Source organism: Micromys minutus, assembly GCF_963924665.1.
Source record: "Micromys minutus genome assembly, chromosome: 2".
Taxonomy (NCBI): Eukaryota; Metazoa; Chordata; class Mammalia; order Rodentia; family Muridae; genus Micromys; species Micromys minutus.
In genome coordinates this window covers 36,619,514-36,643,673 of record NC_137971.1, presented here as the reverse complement: position 1 = coordinate 36,643,673, position 24,160 = coordinate 36,619,514, and the positions used below count along the sequence as shown (strand labels likewise).

Genomic DNA, 24,160 nt, shown 5'->3' with positions numbered 1-24,160 from the left:
GTGTTCTAGAATATGTACCTTCTACAGAAGAGCCATCAAACCAATCCCATGGAAGATGGAGAGTAGTGAAGAACCCAATTAAGCAATTATTTTATTCCAGCTGAGTATGATGGGACAGACCCAACACAAAGTCCTAGGAGGGTGAGGTGAGCTTGGACACTATTTCACAAAGTCAGATCTGTCTGTGCTGGTGTTTCTAACACGATTGCTAAAGCCTACAAGTGTTAGTGTTGCCTTCCCACTCCAAACAGACTCCAGTGTGAAATGAGGACATGGAGGGATAGAACAGTGCATGGCAGTAACGGGCATCATGCGTGTGCTTTGTTAAATGAATGAGTGAGAGAGTAAATGAACGAGTGAGTGAATAAATGAATGGAAGAATGGATGTGCAAATGTCTACATGGGGTGTTTGCAAATCTCCTTTTTAATAAAGCTTAGATAAATCTAAATGTCTCAATTTCCCAAAAGTAAGAAAACACTGCCATTCTTTAATCTCTCTCAAATGGGAAAATTATTTCTCAACAGAAATTATAATTCATGAGCAGCTGCCATGACAGGCCATTCTATTTAATGGAAAAGAAACCACCACTGACTTCACCCTAAAAATAAAACAAAAACATTATAATAGCATCACTATACACCAGGCCCTTTATTAGTATGAATCATTTGATTCAGATGCCTGTGAGAAATACTCTGTCACTTCTGTATTACATATATGAGAGGGATAAATAAAGGGCTAAGTAATGTTTAAGACCACACGGCCAGCAGGTGAGAGCCTACTCAAGGCTGTCCAGCCTCTACAGATGGACTGTACTGTTACTTGTGGCAACAGAGTTATGACATCTGAAAGGAAGTGGTAACTTTTATCATAAATAAGAAGATAAACAATATTAAAGAGAAGAGAGATAATAACTGAGATTGTTGTTTTCTATGACTTCATTTAAGGACAACTCTCGATGCCCTTTATATAACATTTAGGCATTTTCGTTGGCTTCAAATAAATGATAAAAATTTCTGTTTTCTTTAGTAAAGTACAGATTCCACTGAAAACGGTGTCTTTTAAGCACCAAGTGTGGGCATTCTCAGTTTTATTTATATAAGTAAAATTCCTCACCCTGTCTGCAGCATCTAACAGCATCCACGAGGTCCCTAAAGGACTGCTGTCCTCGAAAGCTGTTAATTAGCCTCAGATTAGCTCTTAGAGTCTCACAGAGTTCTAGATGCTATTTTAAATTTTCAAATCTAGGAACAAAAATTTGATATTGCAGATAATTACATTTATTCTGAGGGAAGTATTTCTGCATGTGGACTGCATTCACAGAATTTGAATAGAACACTAATTGTAAAGTATGGGGCATGCTGCTGGTTATCCTGACCCCTGGGTAAACACTGGCCTGTTTTAAATTACTCTGTAACTCATCTAAACAGCCATGGTCCATACATGCAGCATTTAAATGGAACCACAAATGCCATGGTGCAGAGTTTCTTCAGTCACAACACCTTCTAATTTGAGGTGTATCCAAAATAACACTGATACATATGGAGACACAAATTAGTGGTTTCCATAAATAAGATCACTCCTTTGTAGACCTGTTCTAAAGTTACAGTTTCGTGCAATATTACAACCATGTTTTGATGTCAAGAAGTTTTTAAATCACTACTCTAGTGCCATAAAAAGGAAATCTAACCAGGACATTGTCTCTAAATGCATTGATGTTCAACTATCGTGGTTAAAAGCTGTGGCAAAAAGCTTTTAGTCTCTCCACTCTGCTGCTGTGTAGTAAGAAAGAAAAAAAAAAACGAGAACTAAAAAGAAATAATAAGAATCTCAAGAAAGCAGGCATCTCAAAATCACTAAAAAATATTTTTCACAAAATAAGACAGAGAAGCAAAATGAACCTCTGCAGCAAACCACAGGCAAACGCTCAGCAGAGAAATACACAGGGGAGAATCTAAAGAAAGCAGAATCAGCAAGCGGTGGAATATTCGGTCAGTGTTCGAACTTACAACCTTCACTTAGAGTCATGTTTCCTAAGCCAGGCCGAACACTCAACTTTCATATTCTCTCTTCACCCCCCTCTTTCTCCTCTCTTCTGTTCTCTCTCTCTACCTGCCTCCCCTCTCTCTCTGCCTTTCTTTCCTCCATCTCTATCTCTATCTCTTTTACACGTGTGTTTCTGTGAAAATATGCATATATGCATACACACATTTTATGTATATATATTAGATATATAAAGGAAAAAGCATTTGCTAATAACTAACTGAGCTTACATTTCTCATTAATGAGAAAAATGTCGGAGGAGATGGCTGGCACACGAAGCATGAATATGACTGGGGATAGAAGGTGACTTGGTCCACATGACGCATCATGTTACACTCACGAAACTGTGCGTGACTAACAAACTGGATGACTGAGTGATACACAGAAAACACAACCACATGGGACAAGTGTGAAATGGCCAGACTCAGCTCATACACTCAAGACACTGGCTATGTGACTACCACAGATCAGTCCTGAACCTTAGACCAGTTTCTTCCTCTGGAAAACACTGCCAGCTTGCCTCGAAGATTGTTCTGCCATTATGTCCACAGAGTGTGGTTAGCCAGGAGGTGCTATGGATACAGGAACTGTTACAGGGGGTCGTTCTTAAAGCAGTGTCATTAAACCTACTCAGCCAAGGCACATAACCTTTATATCTGCTATTTCTCTGTTGAGAGGAGAGATTGGAAAAAATGGAAAGCTTTTAATGGCAGAAACACATGAAAAATAATATTTTCCTTCTGATATAATTAGAAAGATGATTTTAACAGAGAGTTGAAGCAGAGTTGCAGGGTAGTGTGTGTAACACGATGCTCCGGGTGGACCAAGTCATCTTTGCTCTCCCAGTCATGGTCACCCTACATGGTCACCCTACACCTCCTCCATCTTCTGTCCCATTAGTGATCAATATCTTTGTGCTGTAGGTCCAACTAATTACTCATTGTATGGTTCTTCTTACTAAGTGATTTACCCAAAGCCACCACCTCTGTCAGATATGAAATAAAACTCAAAACTGTAGAACTCTGAGTCTTTACGCTCACCTAACCAGTGAAAGCCATAACTACAGTCAATAATACATTTTTTTTTAATTTTTACAAACTGGCAGACTAGATGCAAGTGACAGACAGTTCTCTCAAACAGTTAATGACCTCAGGGAATTTTGGTTTCATTACAGATGGCTGACAGTAGAGAACAAATTTTGAGTTGTTATCAAAATTAAACACCTGCGGATGAGTGATTGAACCTATCAAGTGGCTAATCAGAAAAATCCATTCTGTACTTAATCATGTGCTACATTACAAACTCTTGGTTTTGCAGAACTCTCTAGACTTACCCACTTGGGTGGCCTGTCAAGTAGACATATAACCAGCTATGATTGTTCATGCCTTGCCTGCCATGCCTTGCATCTTAGAAGTAATTAGCACCACACATATAAATGGTCTCTCTCCTGCTGAAACACTTCCCAGGGTCATGAGGACAAATCCACAGATCTCACAAGACATGGTGGCACTTGGCTGTGATTCTAGCACTTTGAAGGTAAAAGCAGAAGGATTGTGAATTTGTAGCTAGCCTGAGTACAGTAAGATCATGTGTCAAAAAGTAAATAAACTCTAACAATCTTCAAAGGGCCTCGTGATCTTGTCCTGGCTAACTCTCTCTGCAGCTCCATCTTTTCTTACCTTTTAATTTGCTGCCCACATTAGCCTTTTGCTACTGTAACAACCAAAATAGTTTGGGGAGAATCACAGTTTTACACATATAATTTACACACACATAATTGGCCCATATGTGTGTGTGTGTGTGTGTGTGGTGACAGATCTTAGTAGGAACATGGAATAGAGCAAAGTTATCCACCTCCTGACTGGGACATGAAAAGCAGTCTGGATCCCATTGAGAATACACTTCCAACATCTCAAAATCTGCTAAGCACCACATCTTTATTAGTCATTTTCCCATCGCTGTGATAAAACACTGGGATGGAAGCAACTTATTCTAGAAGGAAAGGGTTACTTGAAGCATACAGTTCCAGAGGGCTGAGTCTATCATGGATGGGGGAGGCAGCAGACAGAAATTGTGACAGCTGGAGCAGAAACTGTAAGCTCACATCTTAAAGCACAAGCAAGAAGCAGACAGTGCATACGGCATGTGACTTTGATACCTCAAAACCCAGCCCCAATGGCATGCTTCCTCTAGCAAGTTCACAATTCCTAAACTTACCCATATATCCTGGGGACCAAGTATTCAAACATCTCTGCCCATAATGGAAATTGTCATTCAACTTCCTTCTTTGGAATCCCACCACCTCCTAGTAGAACCAAATCGATACCACACCTTTATCAGAGAGATCTTAGAGGTCATTCTGTATTTGAACTACAGTACTCACATGCTTCAGCCATACTACTGTTTTTCCCTTCTCCAAAGCAGGCCTATCCATGCCTTTTTGCCTATCCCTTCCCCTCCCTACCATCTTCAATCATTTCTAGTGCTCATTCCTCTGCAAGTGTCAAGCAAAGAACCATCTCCTTTGCTGCTCTACCACTGAAAATTATGGCTAAATGTCTAATTCATTTTTTTCTACTCCATTGGAGGCTGGGAGTGAATTGCTACATCTATCCATCTAACCCTGACACAAACCGCAGTACCAATCACCAAACGAACATCCACATAAATTTTCTAAATGAACAAATGATGGATAGGTGGGTGAATAGATGGATTCACTCATGCATGGATGGACTGATGCATGGATGGATGGGTGGATGATTTTGAGCTGATTTGAAACTAAAGTTATGGTGTCATCCAAAATCAGTTAATATTGACAGGACAGTTGAGACGCCTTTTTACTTCCTCAGCTGAACCTTCTCTAAATGTGTATATCCTTTGATACATATCCTCCCAGGGTAGGAGTGAATCAGAGGCAGGGTGGTAGTATGGAAGAACACAGTGTTCCGCTCCAGCCATCACTGATTTGCCTGGTGGATCTATGTCAATGCTCTTTTGCTAAGTCATAGGTTCTTTCTTCTACCCTTCTCCTCCCTTAACTACCCCTTAATCCCTTAACAGTAGCTGGAAGAGAAAGAGATCCCTGGATCTAATGTCTCCTTTTGTTTCTTCTTTGACCACAACTAAATATCAAATTGTAACCACCACCACTACCCCCATGACCAACAAAGGACCTAACCTTTATACACCCTCTAAAAAGTTCCCAGAATTCCAAATGTCACATGTAGCAGAAACTACCTACTGCTGGCGAAAACCAAACCTTTGCTAGAGCATTTGGCAAATCCTAGTAAGCTGCTGAGGACAATCTGAAGCAGCCCCATATCCCACACCAGTAATTAAAATAAAAACTTATTTCTATAATATTTCTGTGTTTTGTGAAGAAACCAAAAATTTTCACATTTTCCCTGATATTTTAAGCCATTAATTGTGCTGAATGTGGCAGGGAATTATAAACAGAGACATTTGCAATGTAGTGATATTTTTTGTTTTTGTTGTTTTTGTTTGTTCGATTTTTGTTTTTCAGATCAGTGATCAAGGTTCTCAGAAGAATTCTCTTGCTCATTTCTGATCTTTATAAGTTTTTATGGTATTCACAGCATTTCCTTTTCTGTACAAACATAACAAATCCATGTCCCCAATGCAAAACTTTCTATTCTGATGTTAATATATCTTTATGGTATATAGGATGATTTAATTCTACTGGTTTTTTTTCCTTTCTTTTTTTCATTTTTCTTTTTTTATTGAACAACTTTATTTTTAAAAAATACAAAGATAAATGTACAAATTTTTAAGCATTTTTTAAAGGTGTGATACTCTGCATTAAGATCTTACTAGTTACAATGAGCAAAAAGTACATGCAAAACAGGATGTAACCTGGAATTAGTCAACGTTTTCTTAGCGTGTAAGGATTGAGCCTAATGTTTTTTTTCTTTATTTCTTGAACTTCACACAGTTTGTGAGTTGTTTCTGGGGCAGTCCGAGCCTCTGGGGTTAGCACCCCACTATCAGTGACTGCATTTTTTTTCTATAACCCAGTGTCTCTAAGCTGCTGCTCCTTTTTCATTATCATTCAGAAATTTTTAAGTTAGCAGAGCACTATTTAGTCTATCCCTAGGAGTCTTTATTCTTCTTTTTTATTTTATAAACATTTATTTTAAAGTACAATTATATCTTTCTATTATGGCTTGTCCTGTAGGATTTTGTAGTATATCTGTAAGGTGCTTTATACTTTAATATGCAATGAATTGCCTTATCTTACTTGACACCTATGTGTGCTCATAGTCAGTGTTGATTTGCACAGGTATCCCAGCAACAACCATTATTTCCAGTAAATGTGTAATTACAGAATCAGCCTTCTCAAAACACAAAGAAGTTGGCCATTGAAATAATATGGTATACAAACCTTAGTTCTCCAAATTCCTGCCAAATTTCACTTATTTTGGTACCAGTGATTTACTTCCAGTGGATAATAGAGTTTGATTATACAAAGAGTAAGTAGGACATTTTCTTATAATTTCCTTGGCTTATTTCCAAATGATAGAAATGTTTTTCCTTGAAACCTTTACTGTTAACATGGTGTTAAATGAAATGTTGAAGTTTCTAACAAATTTCCTATTACTAATTGGTCAGTTTCTTTGTTTCCTTGTGCTAATAGACCTGGCAAGCCTGTCTGAGACTGAATGGGAGTGATCTAGAACGGATAGTTGCTATTTCTGATTACCTGTTGCAGTTGCATAAATAACAGTGTTAATTCTAAGTTATCAGAAACAAATTCAGCAGTTTCTATATGCAAAAAAACTCTTTCAGTATATTAAAAGTCAGTAATTATATTAAGAGATTCAGGAAAATCTAATAATACCTGTAAAACTACATACAATTCTGATTTTTGAAATGAAGTAAATGGGCCTTGAATTACTTGAATTTACCCATAATGACATAATTTCAATATAATAAGGTGCAATGATTTCTGTCAAGTATGTTCCTGACAATTGGCATAGTTGTATTTTACCTTTTATAATTAAATCAAACTATTTCTAAGTATGTCTTTAATTTGTTGGTTCTTTGGGTGCTAAAAAAATATTTTATAATACTCTCTTCCAGTTGCATCCCTTTAATCCCACTAGGAGGATGCACTGAAGGCTAAATAACCAAAATAAAATCAAGGTTGGGAACTATTCAATGCACATGTGCATCTTGCAGTAAGTAGTAAGTTTGGGAACTATTTAATGCACATATGTATCTTGCAGTGTTAGTCCCACCAGAGTTAACTCTCTCTGTTTTAGCTGTTAACTATCCTCGACTTGTTTAAGTCTGAATCTCCTTGTAACTCTTGAAACAAATTACTTAACGCTTGAGTTAACCCAATGGTAGACCATACCCAATTGATATATCTCATTAATCTTTAAAAGTCATTGAGAGTTTGTAATTGATTTCTTCTGATCTGTACCTTTTATGGTTAATTTTTTAAATCTATTTTGTAACCTAAAGAGATAATAGAAGCTCCTGTCTGTGAGCCCCAGCATGGCAGAATTCTCTGTGCTTCCTTAAACATTTTTTTTAATGTACCTGCCTCAGAATCAGCCAACAAAATACAATTCATGTAATAATAAATAATGGATTGAGGAAATTACCTACAAATTATTTCTAGGAGTTTTTTGCACAAAATATTGATATAAGGTTGGACTACTGCTTCACATTCTCTGTGGAAGAATTTTTCACTAATATCTTTATACAGATCAACCATTATAATCAGTAGGTGCTTTGAAAACAAACCTTTCCCTCTCCTGCTCATGCAAGGAGATGGTTTAAAAAAAACAACTATTATAGGTCATGCCTTAGGTAAAGGAACTTTAGGCTAAAAATGTTAACATTCTCTGTTTTCCTGACTGTTTTATAACAAATACATAGAAATCCCATGGGCTAGTAGACTCTTTTATATGTTGAGCCTCTCGCTACTCTTGTATCAGATGCACAAGAACTTGTTATTTTTCCTTAGTTAAGGCCACTGATTTGAACACGCAGGCTTGGCAGTCAACCATCCAAAGAGTAAGACCATTGATATTTTAGCAGTGGCCCCTCATAAACTTGGAAATGTAATCTTTGTGATGTGTTATAGTTGGACAATTGGTATAGCCTGTGGTACCATCAATACCCAAGAGCATCTACCATTTCACCCCTAATTTCAACATGGGTTATCTCTGGGATTGAATAAATATTAATCTGAGTACCTCACTGTTGTAAAAGATACACTCCCTATAAATTTATGGGTATGTCAGCTATATAAAGCCTATTTGACCTTCCAGTCTCACATATTTAATCTATCTCATACTTTAGTGTAGCTGAGATAATATTTCAATTCCTAGAAACTGTTTAAGCCTTTTGGAGCATCCATTCTGAATTCCAAAATCTTTGGGAAATTATACTTATATCCACCAAGCCTTCTATTTCAATACCATTTACTTGCAATTTTAATTTTTGCCTCTGATTATTAGCCACTGCTTTTCAAAACACATATTTTCCAGAGCTTCCAAATGCTCCTGTTCTTTCTCCTGGAGAGGCTTTGCCATAAAAAGCCGGAGCTGAGCAATCATATCACCTGTGTTGATTCACATCTCCCCTTTTACACAGGCCATAATTTAAACTTCTCCTTTGACATCTTCATATATAATTCGAGGATACATAATGAATCCTTAGGAAGTCAATCCACTCCTTCCAAAGATCATCTGTAATATCCCAGAGGGCAATGGAACATCAACTCCAGTAGATATTTTGAAACCTTGGATTTGGAGGTGGGGGTAGAGTCAGATGTTCATCTGTGGCCATATCTAGAGAAACCCTGCCTACAGTAGCATCCATGAGCTCTGTAATATTCAGCTGAGGTATGTCTGCTGCTTGTTATTTCCTGGCTGACAAAAGGTAATAGGCTTGTATTTTTTTCCTGAGGGCAGGAAATTGCCTTGGATATCTCTCTTGGATTTACCATTCATTAATCCAGCAGCCATCTTGCCACACTGCCTACACACCCCAGGGAACCTAGGCATTCTCTCTGTTTGAAATTTAGGAAAGCCATTGTCCTAGAAGAGGCACATTCACTTTTCCAGTGGAAAGTACTGTATTTCTCTGAGTTATTTTGAGATCTGAGGCTTTTGGTTTGGTCCCAGTTTCATTGCAAATGACCATATTTCCTTCTTTGGAAGCACCAGATATTTTAATATTGGAGATCTCTAGCTATAGCTTGACCTATGATATTAGTATGGTACATGTTGGAATCAGGGTCTGATGTGGCATTGCCCACAGCTAAGGCTAATTTTGGAGTGTGAGTGGCTGGAAATTGTTGCTGAGGAAGTCTGGAAGCCTTTGCTGACCCATTGCCCTTGCAGCAGGCCAGGTGGCTGGGCAGCTTCTGATGGCAGGGCAGTTTCTGACTGGCTACCTGAACCCTGGGTTTTTGTTTTGGTTTGGTTTTGGTTTTTTGTTTTGTTTTTCAGTAACTGACTTGCCTAGACTTGCCTGGACATGTCCAGTTCTTGGAAACAGAGATGTAGGCCTAGTCTCCTAAACTGCCAATTTGAAACCTATCATAGAGTCAGCCTAGTCTGTCTCACTAGCAGCACCAAACCAACACTATACAGGACAACCTGAAGCAGTCCCATATTTTGGGATTAAAATGAAAGCCTGTTCCTCCAATATCTCTGTATTTTTAAAGAAACTAAGATTCTCACAACTGATTTAAGTTTTTTACTCAATCTGGCTAAAACCCTTGCCTGTGAAATTAAATAACTCTTTTGCCTCTTGGGTTCCTGCCAGCATCTGATGAAATAATATTCTATTTTACCTTGGCATTGTTAATATTCCAGTAATGAAAGCAATGTGCAAACTATAAAATGTACAAATGATAGGCAAAGACATTATTTTATTACTGTCCTAGAGAACAGGTCTTGTCCTGATTTTAAAAGTTAGCACTTCATAGCAAAATACATTTTCACTCCTTGCTGTTTGATGTGTGGCAGATGATACCTTTCTCAACAGGCCAGTGAGGGAGTTAAACACTAGAAGCCGAGACCCAGTTGTATACTGATTAGATATGCAGACACTCCCTGTCTTTATTCTTTCTGAAGTATAAAAACTATGCTTTAATAAAGTAGACAGTATAATGCTTTGGAAATGTTGATTTCTATGAGTCAGACTACGGCTTCCTAGAAAAAAAAAACTAAAACCTTCAAAACAGTGATACCCCAAGTGTTGTTCATCCAGATGGGTTATCACCTTAGAAGGCTCCTCTGAAGCTCTAAATATAGTAAATTACTATTTCCACTTTGGGAGGAAGGGGTGCCTGTTTCTGTCAAGGACACATGTGTACATGTGTGTCTGTGTTTACATACATGTGTATGGAAGTCAGAGGTCAGCCTGGAGTCTCCTCGCTAGCCACCCACCTTAATTTTCTACACAGTCTCACACTGGGACCTGGGACTTACTGACCTGGGACTGGGACTAGATAGCCAGGGTGCCCCGGAGATTCATCCATGTGTGCCTCCCCAATGCTAGGATTAGAGGGTGTGTGCCACATCTGACTTTTATGGGGGGGGGCGGAATCAAGCTTCAGTCTTCATGTAAGCATTTTACCACCTGAGCCCTCTCCCCACCCCCATGTCCACCATAAAATGAATTATATATTCTAGCCAGCCAACATAAAAGACACAAAATCCTGGATGTTTTCTTTACAAGCTGTACAACTGGACTGGGCAGGTTGTGAGTCATTCTAACCTATACCCCAGCCACATGTCCCTTGTTACTTGCTGCTTTGAGTTTCCCCCAGGTTATTCCTGCTCAATCAGCTTGTCCTCAGGATCCACCTCTCCTGCCATGAGTTTCTGGTCCATCTCTTCTCATGGTGGCCTCCTCCTCTCCCTGTCTCCTTTCTCCCTTCTCTCCTGGTCTCTCCTGAGACCCCCTTACTTGATCCTCAAGTCCCATCTTTCTCTCTCTACTACCCAGGCATGGCCTCTTATTTACCAATTGACTTTAAAATGGGGAGTAAGATTTCCATAGAATCACTTGGAATACATGAGAATCTGCTCATCGGGGGCAACCATATCATGGGAGCCAGTATTTAGCATTTGAACACATAGTATAATCAACATAGGATATTAGTGCTGAAAAATGCATTTTCTTCCCACTTAACATTACAGCTTGTGGGGAAATGACACTGCAAAGCCCTACGGAGATGCAGATAAGAAATTAAAGGCACTTCAATAGCAGAATCAGAGGTAGCAGGCACAAACCATGGAAAGGAAACATGGCAACCAGTCACTAAGTAGACTTCCTATATCACTCCAAGAGGTTCTGAGACTCAGATTTATTTTTAAATGTACTACTTTGTAAATTGTCATATTCAAAATAGCCATTGTGTAGAAAACGTTGAAAGAAGTAACTCTGAATAATGACAAATTCCCAGTACTCTCTTATGGCCTATAATGTTATATCTGCATCACAGGGTGGCTATGGTAGAAGAACACTGAGCTGGGCATCTTGAAATAGCTAGAAGGGAGGGGCAAAGAAGTGATAGATCTATGAACTGCTAGATGTGCTCAATACATTGATTTTATTATTCCATAGTCCCCCGAATACTGAAAATCACACTGTACCCTATGAACTATCAGTGATTATGTGTAGATTAAGATAAACTATAAAACACACACACACACACATACATTGAACAGAAGTTGTGTTGACCTCGTTGACTTTGCTTTTCATTGCAGACTGATCAATGAATCTTTGAGGGACCAGCTGTTGGTGACAATACAGAAGACCTTCACGTACACCCGCACCCAAGCTCAGCACCTGTTCATCATCCTCATGGAATGCATGAAGAAGAAGGAACTGGTATGTCAGCCCTCTTGAGAATGGGGCATTCTTCATACTTCCAAATGTTTGCTTCAATCCTGTGCCCTTTTCTCTCCTCCCAGCGTTGCTTTCTCGGTCCTTCGGAGGTGCTGCTGGCTCTAACATTCATGGATTTGGGTTTTGTTTTTTTGTTTTGTTTTTTTTTTTTTTACTCTTAGCTTTAGCAAAGTGTGTGTAGTATGTGTACCTGGGTTTCCATTTGCAGCTCATGGAAATATCTGTGATTGTCTCTGGGAGCTCCCAGGGTCAGGGTTAACTGAAACTGCTGGTCTTCCTATGGGATCATCATCCCCTTCAGCCTCTTCAATCCTTCCCCCAGTTCAACCATAGGGGTCCCTGACTTCAGTCCAATGGTTGGGTGTGGGTATCATTGTCTGTCTCAGTCAACTGATGGTAGGTTCTCTCAGAAGACAGCCATACCAGGCTCCCGTCTGTGTAAGCACATCATAGCATCAGTAATAGATAGTGTTGGGCCTTGGTGCCCCACCATGAGATGAATCCCAAACTGGGCCAGCCATTGGAGTGCCTTTCCTTCAGTCTTTTCTCTGTTTTGTCCCTGCAGTTCTTTTAGACAGGAACAATTCTGGGTCAGAAAGTATGACTATAGATTAGTAATTCAGTCCCTCTACTTAAGGCCCCGTCTATCACTTGGAGGTGCATTCTTCAAATTCTCTCTCCCCATTGTTGGGTATTTTAGCTAAGGTCACCCCCAACCCTTGAGTCATGAGAGTCTCTTACCTCCCATATCTCTTGAGCATTTTAGAGGGTCTCCCACACATACACCTCACTTCTCCTGAGGCTGTATATTTCTATCTATTCTACTGGCCCACTGGGCTTTTCCCTTGGCCCCCCACCATACCTGATCCTGTTTCCCTTTCCCCATCCCCTCCACTCTCCTACCCAAGTCCCTCCCTCCCTCTGCCTCCCATAATAGATAATTTTCTTCCCTCTTCTAAGTGGGATTAAATCACTCTCACTTGGGCCTTTCTGTTTGTTACACTTCTTAACAATCTGTGGATTGTACGTTAAGTTTTCTGTACTTTTTGGCTAATATCCACTTATCAGTGAGTAAATTCCATGCATGCTCTTTTGGGTCTGCATTACCTCACTCAGAATAATATGTTCTAATTCCGTTCTTTTGCCTGCAAAATGCATGATGTCCTCGTTTTTAATAGCTGAATAGTATTCCATTCTGGAAATGAACTACATTTTCTGTATACATTCTTCTGTTGACAGACATCTGGGATATTACCAGCTTCTGGATATTATAAATAAGGCTACTAGGAATATAGTGGAGCAAGTGTCCCTGTTGTATGGTGCAGCATCTTTTGGGTGTATGCCCAAAAGTTATATAGCTGGATCTTCAGGTACAATTATTTCCAACTTTCTGAAGAACCGGAAGATTGAATGTTAGAATAGTTGTACCAGTTTGCAATCCCACCAGCAACGTGTGCTGTCACTTGAGTTTTTATCTTAGCCATTATGTTTGGTGTGAGGTGCAATCTCAGTGTAGTTTTGATCTGCATTTATCTGATGACTAAGGACTTTGAACATTTCTTTGGGTGCTTCTTGGCCATTCACAATTCCTCTCGTAAATTTTTTTTAGTTTTGTACCTCACTTTTAGATTGGGTTATTTGATATTCTTTTTGTGTGGAAGTTAGCTTTTTGAGTTCTTTATATATTTTGGATATTAGCCTGCTATCAAGTGTGGGGTTAGTGAAGTTTTTTTTTTTTTTTTTTTTTTTTTTCCGCAATCTGTGGTTGGCAGATTTGTCCTGTTGATTATGTCCTTTGCCTTACGAAAGCTTTTCAGTTTTGTGAAGACCCATTTGTCAATTGTTGATCTTAGAGCCTGGGCCATTGGTGTTCTGTTCAGCAAATTTCCCCCTGTACCAATGAGTTGCAGGTTCTTTCTCACTTTCTCTTCTATTAGATTCAGATTATCTGGTTTTATGTTGAGTTCCTTGATCCACTTGGACTTGAGCTTTGTACAAAGTGGTAAATAAGGATCGATTTTCATTCTTCTACATACAGACCACCAGATAAACAAGCACCATTTATTGAAAATGCTATTTTACCACTGTATATTTTTCACTTCTTTGTCAAAGATCAAGTGTCTATAGGTGTGTGGTTCGATTTCTGGGTATTTTATTGTATGTCACTGATTGACCTGTCTGTCTCTGTACCAATACCATTTGATCTTTGTCACTATTGTTTTATAGTACAGCTTGAAGTCAGGTATGGTGATTTCTCCAGAATATTTTTTATTGTTGAAAATTCTTTTGACTATCCTGGATTTTTTTGTTGTTGCTTTTCCACATGAAATTGAGAATTGCTCTTTTCATGTCTTTGAGAAATTGTGTTTGGAATTTTGATGGCATTGCAGTAAATCTGTAGATTGCTTCTAGTAAGATGGCCATGTTAATCATACCAATTCATGAGCATAGGAGATCTTTTCACCCCTGAAATCTTCAGTTTCTTTCTTCAGGGATTTAAAGTTCTTGTCATAGAGATATTTCATTAGTTTGATAAGAGTTACACCAAGATACTTTATACTATTTGTGAATATTGTGAAGGATGTTGTTTCTTTTTCTTTCTCAACCTGTTTATTATTTGTATAATAAACAGGCTTCTGATTTGTTTGTATAAATTTTATATCCCACCACTTTGCTGAAATTGTTTATCAGCTGTAGAAGTTCTCTGGTGGAATTCTGTGGGTTGCTTATGTATACTATCATATCATCTGCAAATAGTGATATTTTAACATTTTCCTGTCCAATTTGTAACTGCTTGATCTACTTTTGTTGTCTAATTGCTCTAGCTAGGACTTCTAGTACTATATTGAATAGATAGGGAGAGAGTGGGCAACCTTGTCTTGTGAGATTTTAGTGGGATTGTTTCTAGTTTCTCTCCATTTCATTTGAGGTTGGTTGTTGATTTGCTATATATTGCTTTTATGGGTATATGTCGCTCCAAGACTTTTAACATGAAGCGGTATTTTATTCTGTCAATGGATTTTCAGATTCTAATAAGATGATCATGTGACTTTTTACTTGAGTTTGTTTATATACTGTATTACATTGATAGATTTTAATATATTTAACTATCCCTGCATTCCTAGGATGAAGTCTATTTGAGCATGATAAATGATGGTTTTGATATGTTCTTGGATTTGGTTTGCAAGAATTTTATTGAGTATTTCTGCATCAATATTCATAAGTCAAATTGGCCTGAAGTACTCTTTCTTTGTTGGGTCTTTGTTGTTTAGATATCAGAGTAAATACGACTTCATAGAATGAATTAGGTAATGTTCCTCCTGTTTCTATTTTGTAAAATAGTTTGAGAAGTATTGGTATTAGCTCTCCTTTGAAGGTCTGATAGAATTCTTCACTAAAACCATCTGTCCCTAGGCTTTTAAGGGGGGTTGGGAGGTTTTTTAATGACTATTTCTATTTCCTTAGAGGTTTTAAGACTATTTAAATATTTTGTCTGATCTTGGTTTAACTTTGGTATGTGGCATTTGCCTGGAAAATTATCCATCTTATCTACATTTTCTGATTTTGTTGAGTACAGTATTTTGTAGTAGGTTCTAATTTTTTTTAATTTCCTCAGCTTCTGTTGTTATGTCTCCCTTCTCATTTCTCATTTTGTTAATTTTGATACTGTTTTTGTTTCCTTTAGTTAGTTTGGCTACAGGTTTATCAATCTTATTTATTTTCTCAAAGAACCACCTCTTGGTTTTATTAGTTCTTTTTATCTTTCTTTTTCTTTCTAACTGGTTAATTTTAGCCCCAAATTTGACTATTTCCTACCATCTACTACTCTTGGGTGTTTTTGCTTCTTTCTGTTATAAAGCATTCAGTTGTACTGATAAATTGTTTGTATGGGATCTCTCCAATTTATTTAAGAAGGCACTTAGTGCTTAAATTTTCTTCTTAACACTGCTTTTATTGTGTCCAATGAGTCTGGGTATGTTGTGTGTTCATTTGCATTGAATTTTATTTGCTTTCTCTCTGTATTCCTTCCCTGACCAAGTTATTATTGAGTAGAGACTTGTTCAATTTCCATGAGTATGTTTTTGTTGTTATTGAAGTCTAGCCTTAGTCCATGGTGATCTGATACAATACATGGGATTATGTCAATCCTCTTGTATCTGTTGAGCCATGTTTTGTGTCTGATCATATAGTCAGTTTTGGAGAAGGTTCCATGAGGTGCTGAGAAAACATATTCTCTCGTTTTGGGGGTAAAATGTTCTGTATATATCTGTTAAGTCCATTTGGTTCACAATTACTGCTATTGTCACTGTGTCTGTTTAGTTTCTATTCCATTGGCCTGTCCATTCGTAAGAGTAGGGTGTTGAAGTCTCCCACTATTGGTGTGTGAGGTTCAATGTGAGTTTTGAGCTTTAGTAAAGTTTCTTTTATGAATGTGGTACCCTCACATTTTGGGCATAAATGTTCAAAACTGCGGCTTTCTTTATGAATTTTTTTCCTTTGATGAATATGACGTGTTCTTCCCTATTTCATTTGATAACTTTTACAGTGACAACTCCAGCTTTTTTTTGGGGGGGGGGAACCATTTGCTTGGGAAACTTTTTTCCAGCCTTTTACTCTAAGGTACTGTATGTCTTTTACACTGAGGTGTGCTTCTTGTATGCCAAAATGCTGGGTACTGTTTAAGTATCCAGTCTGTTAACTTCTGTCTTTTGGGGGGAGAGGGGAATTGAGTCCATTGATGTGAGAAATATTAAAAACAGATGATTGTTAGTTTCTGTTATTTGTGTTGCTGGAAGTGCAGTTAGGAGTGTATGATTCTCTTCTTTTGCGTTTGTTGTTTATCTTTAATTTCTTGTGTTTTCTTGGGTGTTGTTACCCTCCTTGTGTTGTAGATGTCCTTCTAGGCTGGATTGGTAGAAAAATATTGTTTAAAATTTGGTTTTATCATGGAATATCTTGGTTTCCCCATCTATGGTGATTGAGAGTTTTGCTAGGTATAGTATCCTGGGCTGGAATTTGTGTTTTCTTGGGGTCTGGATGACATTTGCCCAGGATCTTCTGGCTTTTAGAATCTCTTTTGAGATGTCTGATGTAATTCTGATGTTTGCCTTTATATGTTACTTAGTCTTTTCCCGTTACAGCTTTTAATATTCTTTCTTTTGTCTGTGCATTTAGTGTTTTAGTTATTACATGAGAAAAGAAATTTCTTTTCTCATTCAATCCATCTGGTGTTCTGAGGTTTTTTGCCTTTTATCATCATCTTTTTCTTTAGGTTAGAGAAGTTTTCTTCTATGATTTTGTTAAAGATATTTTTCTGGCCCCTTGAGCCAGGATTTTTCACCTTCTTCTATTCCTATTATTCTTAGGTTTGAATTTTTTTATTATGTCTTGAGTTCCCTGAATATTTTGGGTTAGGCACTTTTACATTTTGTATTTTCCTTGACCTGTGTGTCAATATCTTCTATGGTATCTTCTGTGCTTGTACTGGCTGGTTTTGTGTCAACTTGGTACAAGCTGGAGTTATTACAGAAAAGGGAGCCTCATTTGAGGAAATGCCTCCAAGAGATCCAGCTGTAAGGCATTTTCTCAACTAGTGATCAAGAGGGGAGGGCCCAGTTCATTGTGGGTGGTGCCATCCCTGGGCTTAGGGTTAGGGTTAGGGTTGGGTCAGGGTTAGGGTTAGGGTTAGGGTAAGTGTTAGGTTCCTTAATAAAACATGCTGAGCAAGCCAGGAAAAGCAAGCCAGTAAGTAATATCCCTCCATGGCTTCTGTATCAACTCCTGTTTCCTATCCTGCTTGAGTTCCAGTCCTGACTTCTTTTGGTGATGAATAGCAGACCCTTTCCTTCCCAACTTGCTTCTTGGTCATGATGTTTGTGCAGGAATAGAAACTGTAACTAAGACAATGCCCTAAATTCTCTCTTCAATCTCTTGCATTCTGTTGGTGATGCTTCTAAACTCCTGATTTTTTTCTTAAGTTGTCCATCTCCAGGGTTTCTTCCATTTGTAGTTTTTGTCTGTTTGTTTGTTTGTTCTGTTTTGTTCTTGTGTGTTTCTATTTTCATTTTTAGTTCTTGGACCATATTGTTCAATTCCTTTACCTGCTTGATTGTATTTTTCTGCATTTCTTGAAGGGACTTATTTGTTTCCTCTTTAAGGACTTCTACCCGTTTGCCTGTGTTTTACTGTATTTCTTTGATGTGGTTTTTTTAATATCCTCCTTAAAACTTTCTATCATCTTTATCAGATGAGAATTTAGGACATTTAGATTTTAAGACATTTTGTTTTGTTTTTCAGGCTTGTTAGGGTATTCAGAGCTTGCTGTGGTAGGAGAACTGGTGGTGCCAAATTACTTTGATTTCTGTTGCTTATTATCTTGTACTTGCCCCTTGCCATCTGTTTATTTCTTGGGTTAGCTAGACTGGGTTTCTCTGACTGGTGCTGGCCTCCTTGGAGACAGGCAGAGCTCTATAACATGGGTTAGAGCCAGTCTCCTAGAAGGCAGGCAGTGCTGTCTCTGGTGAGGATGAGCCTCCTGTGTCTCTGGTTATAGCAGGCCTCCTGTGTCACTGATTAATGTGCACCTCCTGGGAGAGAGAAGGCTGTGTCTCTGATTGCTGCAGATCTCCTGGGTGGCAGATAGGTTGTAGGGTGTAGGAGGGTATCACACCTGCTTATCTGGCCCCAGGTGTGGAATCAGACTAGGAGCTTGCTACTGCTTCAAATGTTTCTCACATCTGTGTAAAGAATCTTACAGATGTGGAGTAATCAGAGATGGTCTGGCAGGGAAAAGAGAAAGAATATGAGGTAACACTAAGGAGACTTTAATATATGCCAGACGGAAATCTAAGTCTTCCTGTCTATTAACTTTTGCAACTCTCCCAGTAAGAACAAATGGTAACTTTAACTTGCCCTTGAGAAATCTCAAACTCACTTGACGAGTAGTGAGGAAATGAAACATAAAACTAGTTATGGTCAGTCACTATGGGAAGTATTTTTATTCAGCAACTGTCTCACCCAAATGGCCTGCTCTGGAAAGATTCCCATCAGCTGCTCAGAAAACAAACTATTCTCAAAGGCCAACTGAGCTGGTGATAAAGCTAATCAAATATTTAGATGGAATAACTGGTTCAGTAAGCAAGGCTCTATTCAAAAGACATTCAAATACCCTTGTTCATCAGGGCTTCCAGAATTTCCAGGCTTGAGATGACAATAAAGAAACTACATACACCTCTAATAACTTAACATCAATATGGCCAAGTACATACACTGTCATCTGGTAAGAATCAGCCAAACAAGCAGTCCATGGCCATGGTACTGCCATGTTTCTACAAGTAATGGGTGAATCTTTTTATGAGTATTGCTAGTGTTTAGATGCTGAGACCAAAGTTAATGATGAATCCCACCATGACAAGACTTCTCAGTAACACTGAAATTCCTAAAGAGTTAATTTTAGCAAAAAAAAAAAAAAAAAAAAAAAAAAAAAAAAAAAAAATTCTAAGAGCCATTTAAAGTTACAAAACTAAACACTAAATGAGACTGCATGAATTTATCTGGGTGTTTTATGAGACCATCCTGCATGGTTCTGCTGTATAACTATCATTTAACCATAAACCCTGAGGAAATGGTTGAGTGCATTTCTAGGCAAGTTAAGAAATGTGACATGCTCACAGCTCCAAGCTGAGCAGTAAGTGCTTCTCTCTCCACATATGGATAGAAATGTTGAAGATTCATAAAGTCATACATAATTTAAATGATTTCCACTTCTGAGGAACACTGCGGACATTAATAAATGCTTTACAAATAAGGGAAGAGAAGGTGGAAATTTATCCTTTTGCAAAGGCAGATGAATAAATTGGGGCATCACTTCACTTAGAAGTAAGGCCCCCCACTTACAACCCAAAAGAGCCAGGTAGAAGGGGTTAGGTGTAAAGTAAACCCCACTCACCAAGCTGCATCACATGGCATACAGAACAAAATAACACTGCAAAGTAAAATTCCTCTCTGTCTTATATTTCAGCTGCCCTTTGATTGCCTTTAAAGATTCCATGAGGCACAATGTTCTAAGACAAATCTAACCAGTTCATCTTAAGCACCTGGTTCTAGGGAAAATGCAGCATCTTTCTCTTGACCATAGCCAATTAGCTTACATAGAGAAGAATATCACATATTTACTTGGTGAAATGTGGGCTTTGGAGCAGGATGGCCTGAAGGAAAACATGTCTAGATAGATCCTTTGATGCTTCCAGTAGGTGACACATCTCTGCTTGTCACAGAGGTACTACTACTGCACATTCCACTAGCTTCATATTGTCCTTGAAACCCATTTCTCCTCTACTTATCCAAAACCTGTCATCTTCTAAGACAATAATATCCTCCCTACAAAACAGCCTTCCCCAGGATTGCTAGCTATTCTGCCCTCTGTTCACCCATAAATTTTAAAGTCATATTGTCAAATCTATGTGCATGCACAGTTCTTAATGGGAACAGCAAGTGTATCTATGACTCGGTCCCCTCTTACTCAACACAGACATGCCTTTGAAAGAAATCAAGGCCTATACACTTGTTTCCCCTCCAGCCCATTAGGATAGCAAAATATCCTGATCTACATTTCTTCCTTTTTATCTGGTGTCAGAGTGGAGAGTTCTCTGTAGCAGTGGGTTCTCCTTCCTAGCAATGGCCACACGTCCCCCCCATCATGCCTCTGTGATACCTAGGGAGGGAGGGTATTTGCTTTGTTTTATTTTTCCAATAACCTTTCTGTTACTCTCTTTGTTTCATCTTTGCCAATTCCTCAATGGCATTATTTTCTTCTCTTCGTATTTATTAGAAGTAAGGCACCCACATACAACCTTCAATGGCATTATTTTCTTCTCATTCTCAAACTTCTATTTCCTCACCTCATTCCGTTCTTGGAGCCACACCGCGTGCAGTTTTGGTATTTTTTTCCTTTGTTTCATTTTTTAAGAGAATTTAAAATCTTCTACCATGGGAGATTGCATCAATTTCTCCTTGAAATTCTGAAAAATTTCTTCTTTATGTGTTTTGAGATTGTGTCATAAGATTTTATAGTTGGCTCTACTTCCTAGTGAATTGTCATTTGCCATGATTCATCAGCCTTATTTGTTCCTGACAATGTCTTTGCCTCACATTTTAGCTCATCTGGTATTAATACAATTACACCACCTTCTCTCAATTCAGACTTTCCTGGAAACGAAAGTTTCCATGCTCTTTGCTTCATTCTCAGACTTTCTATACCTTACTACTAGGTGTATTTCTCAGGATAACTAGCTTTCATTTTTAATATCATTGAGATGGAGCTAATATGGTAAGCTTGGCCTATTTGCATGTACTCTGAGCTCTCTGCCCTAAAAAAAACTTTTTACATTTTATTCAGTCAGCAAGACACTCTCACCTTTGAGTATTTCAACAGAGTACCCCTTTTTCTTGGTACCAACCCCCACCTCTTGTTGCATTCAACAATGACCTGTTTGGATGTTATCACAAAACTGTATTTCTGGCGTTAACCTCTCTCTCCCAGTCTCCACAAGCATAATTGACACTTGCTTCAGATGCCTTGCTAGGTTTCCCATTGTTACTTTAAATGTAAATGTCTAGAAACAACAACCAGCCTCCTCAACTCCCTCCAATGCCTCCCATTCCTGCACCTCCACAGATCCCTGCCTCCCACACCTCCAGGACATCTTGCCCAGCAGTTCTCTTATCATCTCCTCAATCCTGTGAGCCTCTCCGCTCCTCCCATTTTCTCTCCCTACACTGTCACCCCAGCCAATCACTGCAGAGCTGTCTTAGCATTCTTCCCATAGTATTTCTGGTGTCTGCCTCCTTTGCTCTGATTCCAGCAGCCACCGTTCTCACTTCCCTTTACTAAAACTATAGGGATTATTTCCCACTCTTGGGAAGGAAACCCCATTTCTCCTCATTTAAGCTTTCTGCACACTGCTTCTAGCTTCACGCTTAGGAGCCCAGTTCAGATTTTATTGTCCCCTTGATTGGTAGCTTCACTGTCTCCAAACTAAGCCACCTTTTCATTCTGGATGCGGGCATGCTACTTACTGCTGCATAGCGCCCACAAGATCGCTTTCCTTTACCACCCTTCTCCGCTATCGCTATCGAGTAATTCAGGCTTCCCCAGTTCCCAGTTCATTGAGTCAAAACGAACCATTCTTTCTGCGGCCATTTCCACTTGCTCAACTCATATGCAATGGAGAGCATCCAGTTGCGACATTTTGTAACTGTTTACTACAACTTAGGCACAAAGGAACAAAAAATAGAGTACAGTTGCCTTGTAGCCTGTGACTGACCTGCTCGTGGTAGAAGCTGTTTGGCATCATAGCTCAAGTTAGGTCCCTCACACAATTCTCTCTACTAGTCTTTTTGATAGCCTGGATTAAATAGCAGGTATTTTAAATGAGCCACCCGACCCTAGGAGTAAGAAATTGAGCACATGAAGTTGATTTTAATAATGACCCATTGAGTTATTATTTTGTATAAATCTATTTTGTTCATTACATTTCTCTCAAACAAAGGATTCAAACTTTCCCGATAAAGGCAAAATGCGATTCCACAGTTATGTTGGAAGATAAAAAATAAATAAAAGACTAATGACTTCAGACTCATTTATTGCTTTGTCCAAGATAGCTTCCTCGATTAGGAGTTATTGTGGGGTGGAGGAGGCAATACAAGTTGTATTCTTAGCTCAAAATCTAGAGCAATATGCATTTGTAGTAATTAAATCACTACAGTTTCTTACTCTTAGTCCAAAGTTCTGAGAATAGCGTAACTACTCCGTGGGCTTATTGTGGCTTTCAGTTGTATGTTGAGACTTTACTGAAGACTAGAACCTTAAAAACAAAATGGAAACCCTTTTATAGTTTGTGATAGAAATTAATTTGACACTGTAAGTTTTTGAGTATTTGAGAGACGCCATGATGTACCTACTAGCTGCTGTGAGATGGATGAGATGGTCTTGCTACTTACTCCCTTATAGCAGGTTCTCACTTGCTGTGAGATGGATGAGATGGTTTTGCTACTTACTCCCTTATAGCAGGTTCTCACTTGCTGTGAGATGGATGAGATGGTTTTGCTACTTACTCCCTTATAGCAGGTTCTCACTTGTAACAATAATTCTAAAATCAATAAACACAGAAACAGCAATTAGGGGTATTTATCCACTTTATCAAATTAGGATGGGCAGGAATAAAAATGAACCTTTTTTTTTTTCTTAAATGTTATCAATTAAAAAACACTGGATCAGTTAGAAAGATTGGACCACTCTCCAATCTTAGACACTTTGGACTGCAACTGAGTAAGTAGCTTATAAACTGAGTTTATTTATTGCCCAGCATTCTGAAACATGGTGAGCTTTGGAACAAGGTACCAGAACACTGGGCATCTGGTAGGGAATTTCTCATAGATGATGACTTCCTAATGAGCCTCTAGAGCTTGAAAAGGGCAAGCAAGCTTCTTCAGACCATATTTTTAAGAATTCTAATCTCATTCATGAGAGTGAAGCCTTAAATAAGTTTCCAAGCACCATACTTGGTGACATCACATTGATGATTAAGGTTCAGTATATGAAAGGGCTGCTCACAAATATCCAGAGCATGGTGATCATAGAGACATTTACTGGTAAACATAAAAAAAGAGCAGTATGGGGTTGGGGAAGGGTACATTCTATTACTTTTAACTCTGAACATAATGGATACACAGTCAAATAAATTAATTGATGGGTTGCTAATCTACTTATAGCAGCTGAAACTGTGACACTTCATTAGCATCATAGTCTCCCTTATGTAGGGTACCATAAGACAAAAAAATACAAAATGTGCTAACAAGAAAAAGGAAGGAGGATCAAATGTGATGTAGATGTGTGGTCTGTGTATGAGGTTCTCAAAAAACTTAAATGAAAATCCATGTGTTAATGGAGAGAATGAAAGTAAGAACATTAGCAGCAGTCTCTTTCCTTTTCAAACATTTCTTTAGTGTTCTGGGTATTCGACTTTCTCTTTCCACTCAACCTTTCCTATCAGTCTAATTTAGACTCTCAACTTTCCATGTTCTTCGTACTTTTTAACTAATTAATTATTTTATTTATTTACATACCAAATGCTGCCTCCCCTCATAGTTCTTCACCCCATCTCCCCTACCCTCTAATTCTGAGAGGATGTTCTGCCTTTATCACCCCACCTCCCTGGT

General features: G+C 38.5%; 1 protein-coding gene across 21 annotated transcripts in view; it reads left to right on the top strand.

Moving 5' to 3' along the window:
* The window catches only part of TRPM3 (transient receptor potential cation channel subfamily M member 3), a gene marked incomplete at both ends in the record, with an annotated part of 816,961 nt that overhangs the window by 626,361 nt on the left and 166,440 nt on the right, over window positions 1-24,160 (top strand). For all 21 annotated transcript variants that reach the window (XM_080911710.1, XM_080911707.1, XM_080911721.1 and 18 more), the window contains one exon: window positions 11,800-11,923. In XM_080911710.1, coding sequence (XP_080767836.1) covers window positions 11,800-11,923 — 124 coding nt within the window. The remainder of the gene's footprint in view (window positions 1-11,799; window positions 11,924-24,160) is intronic.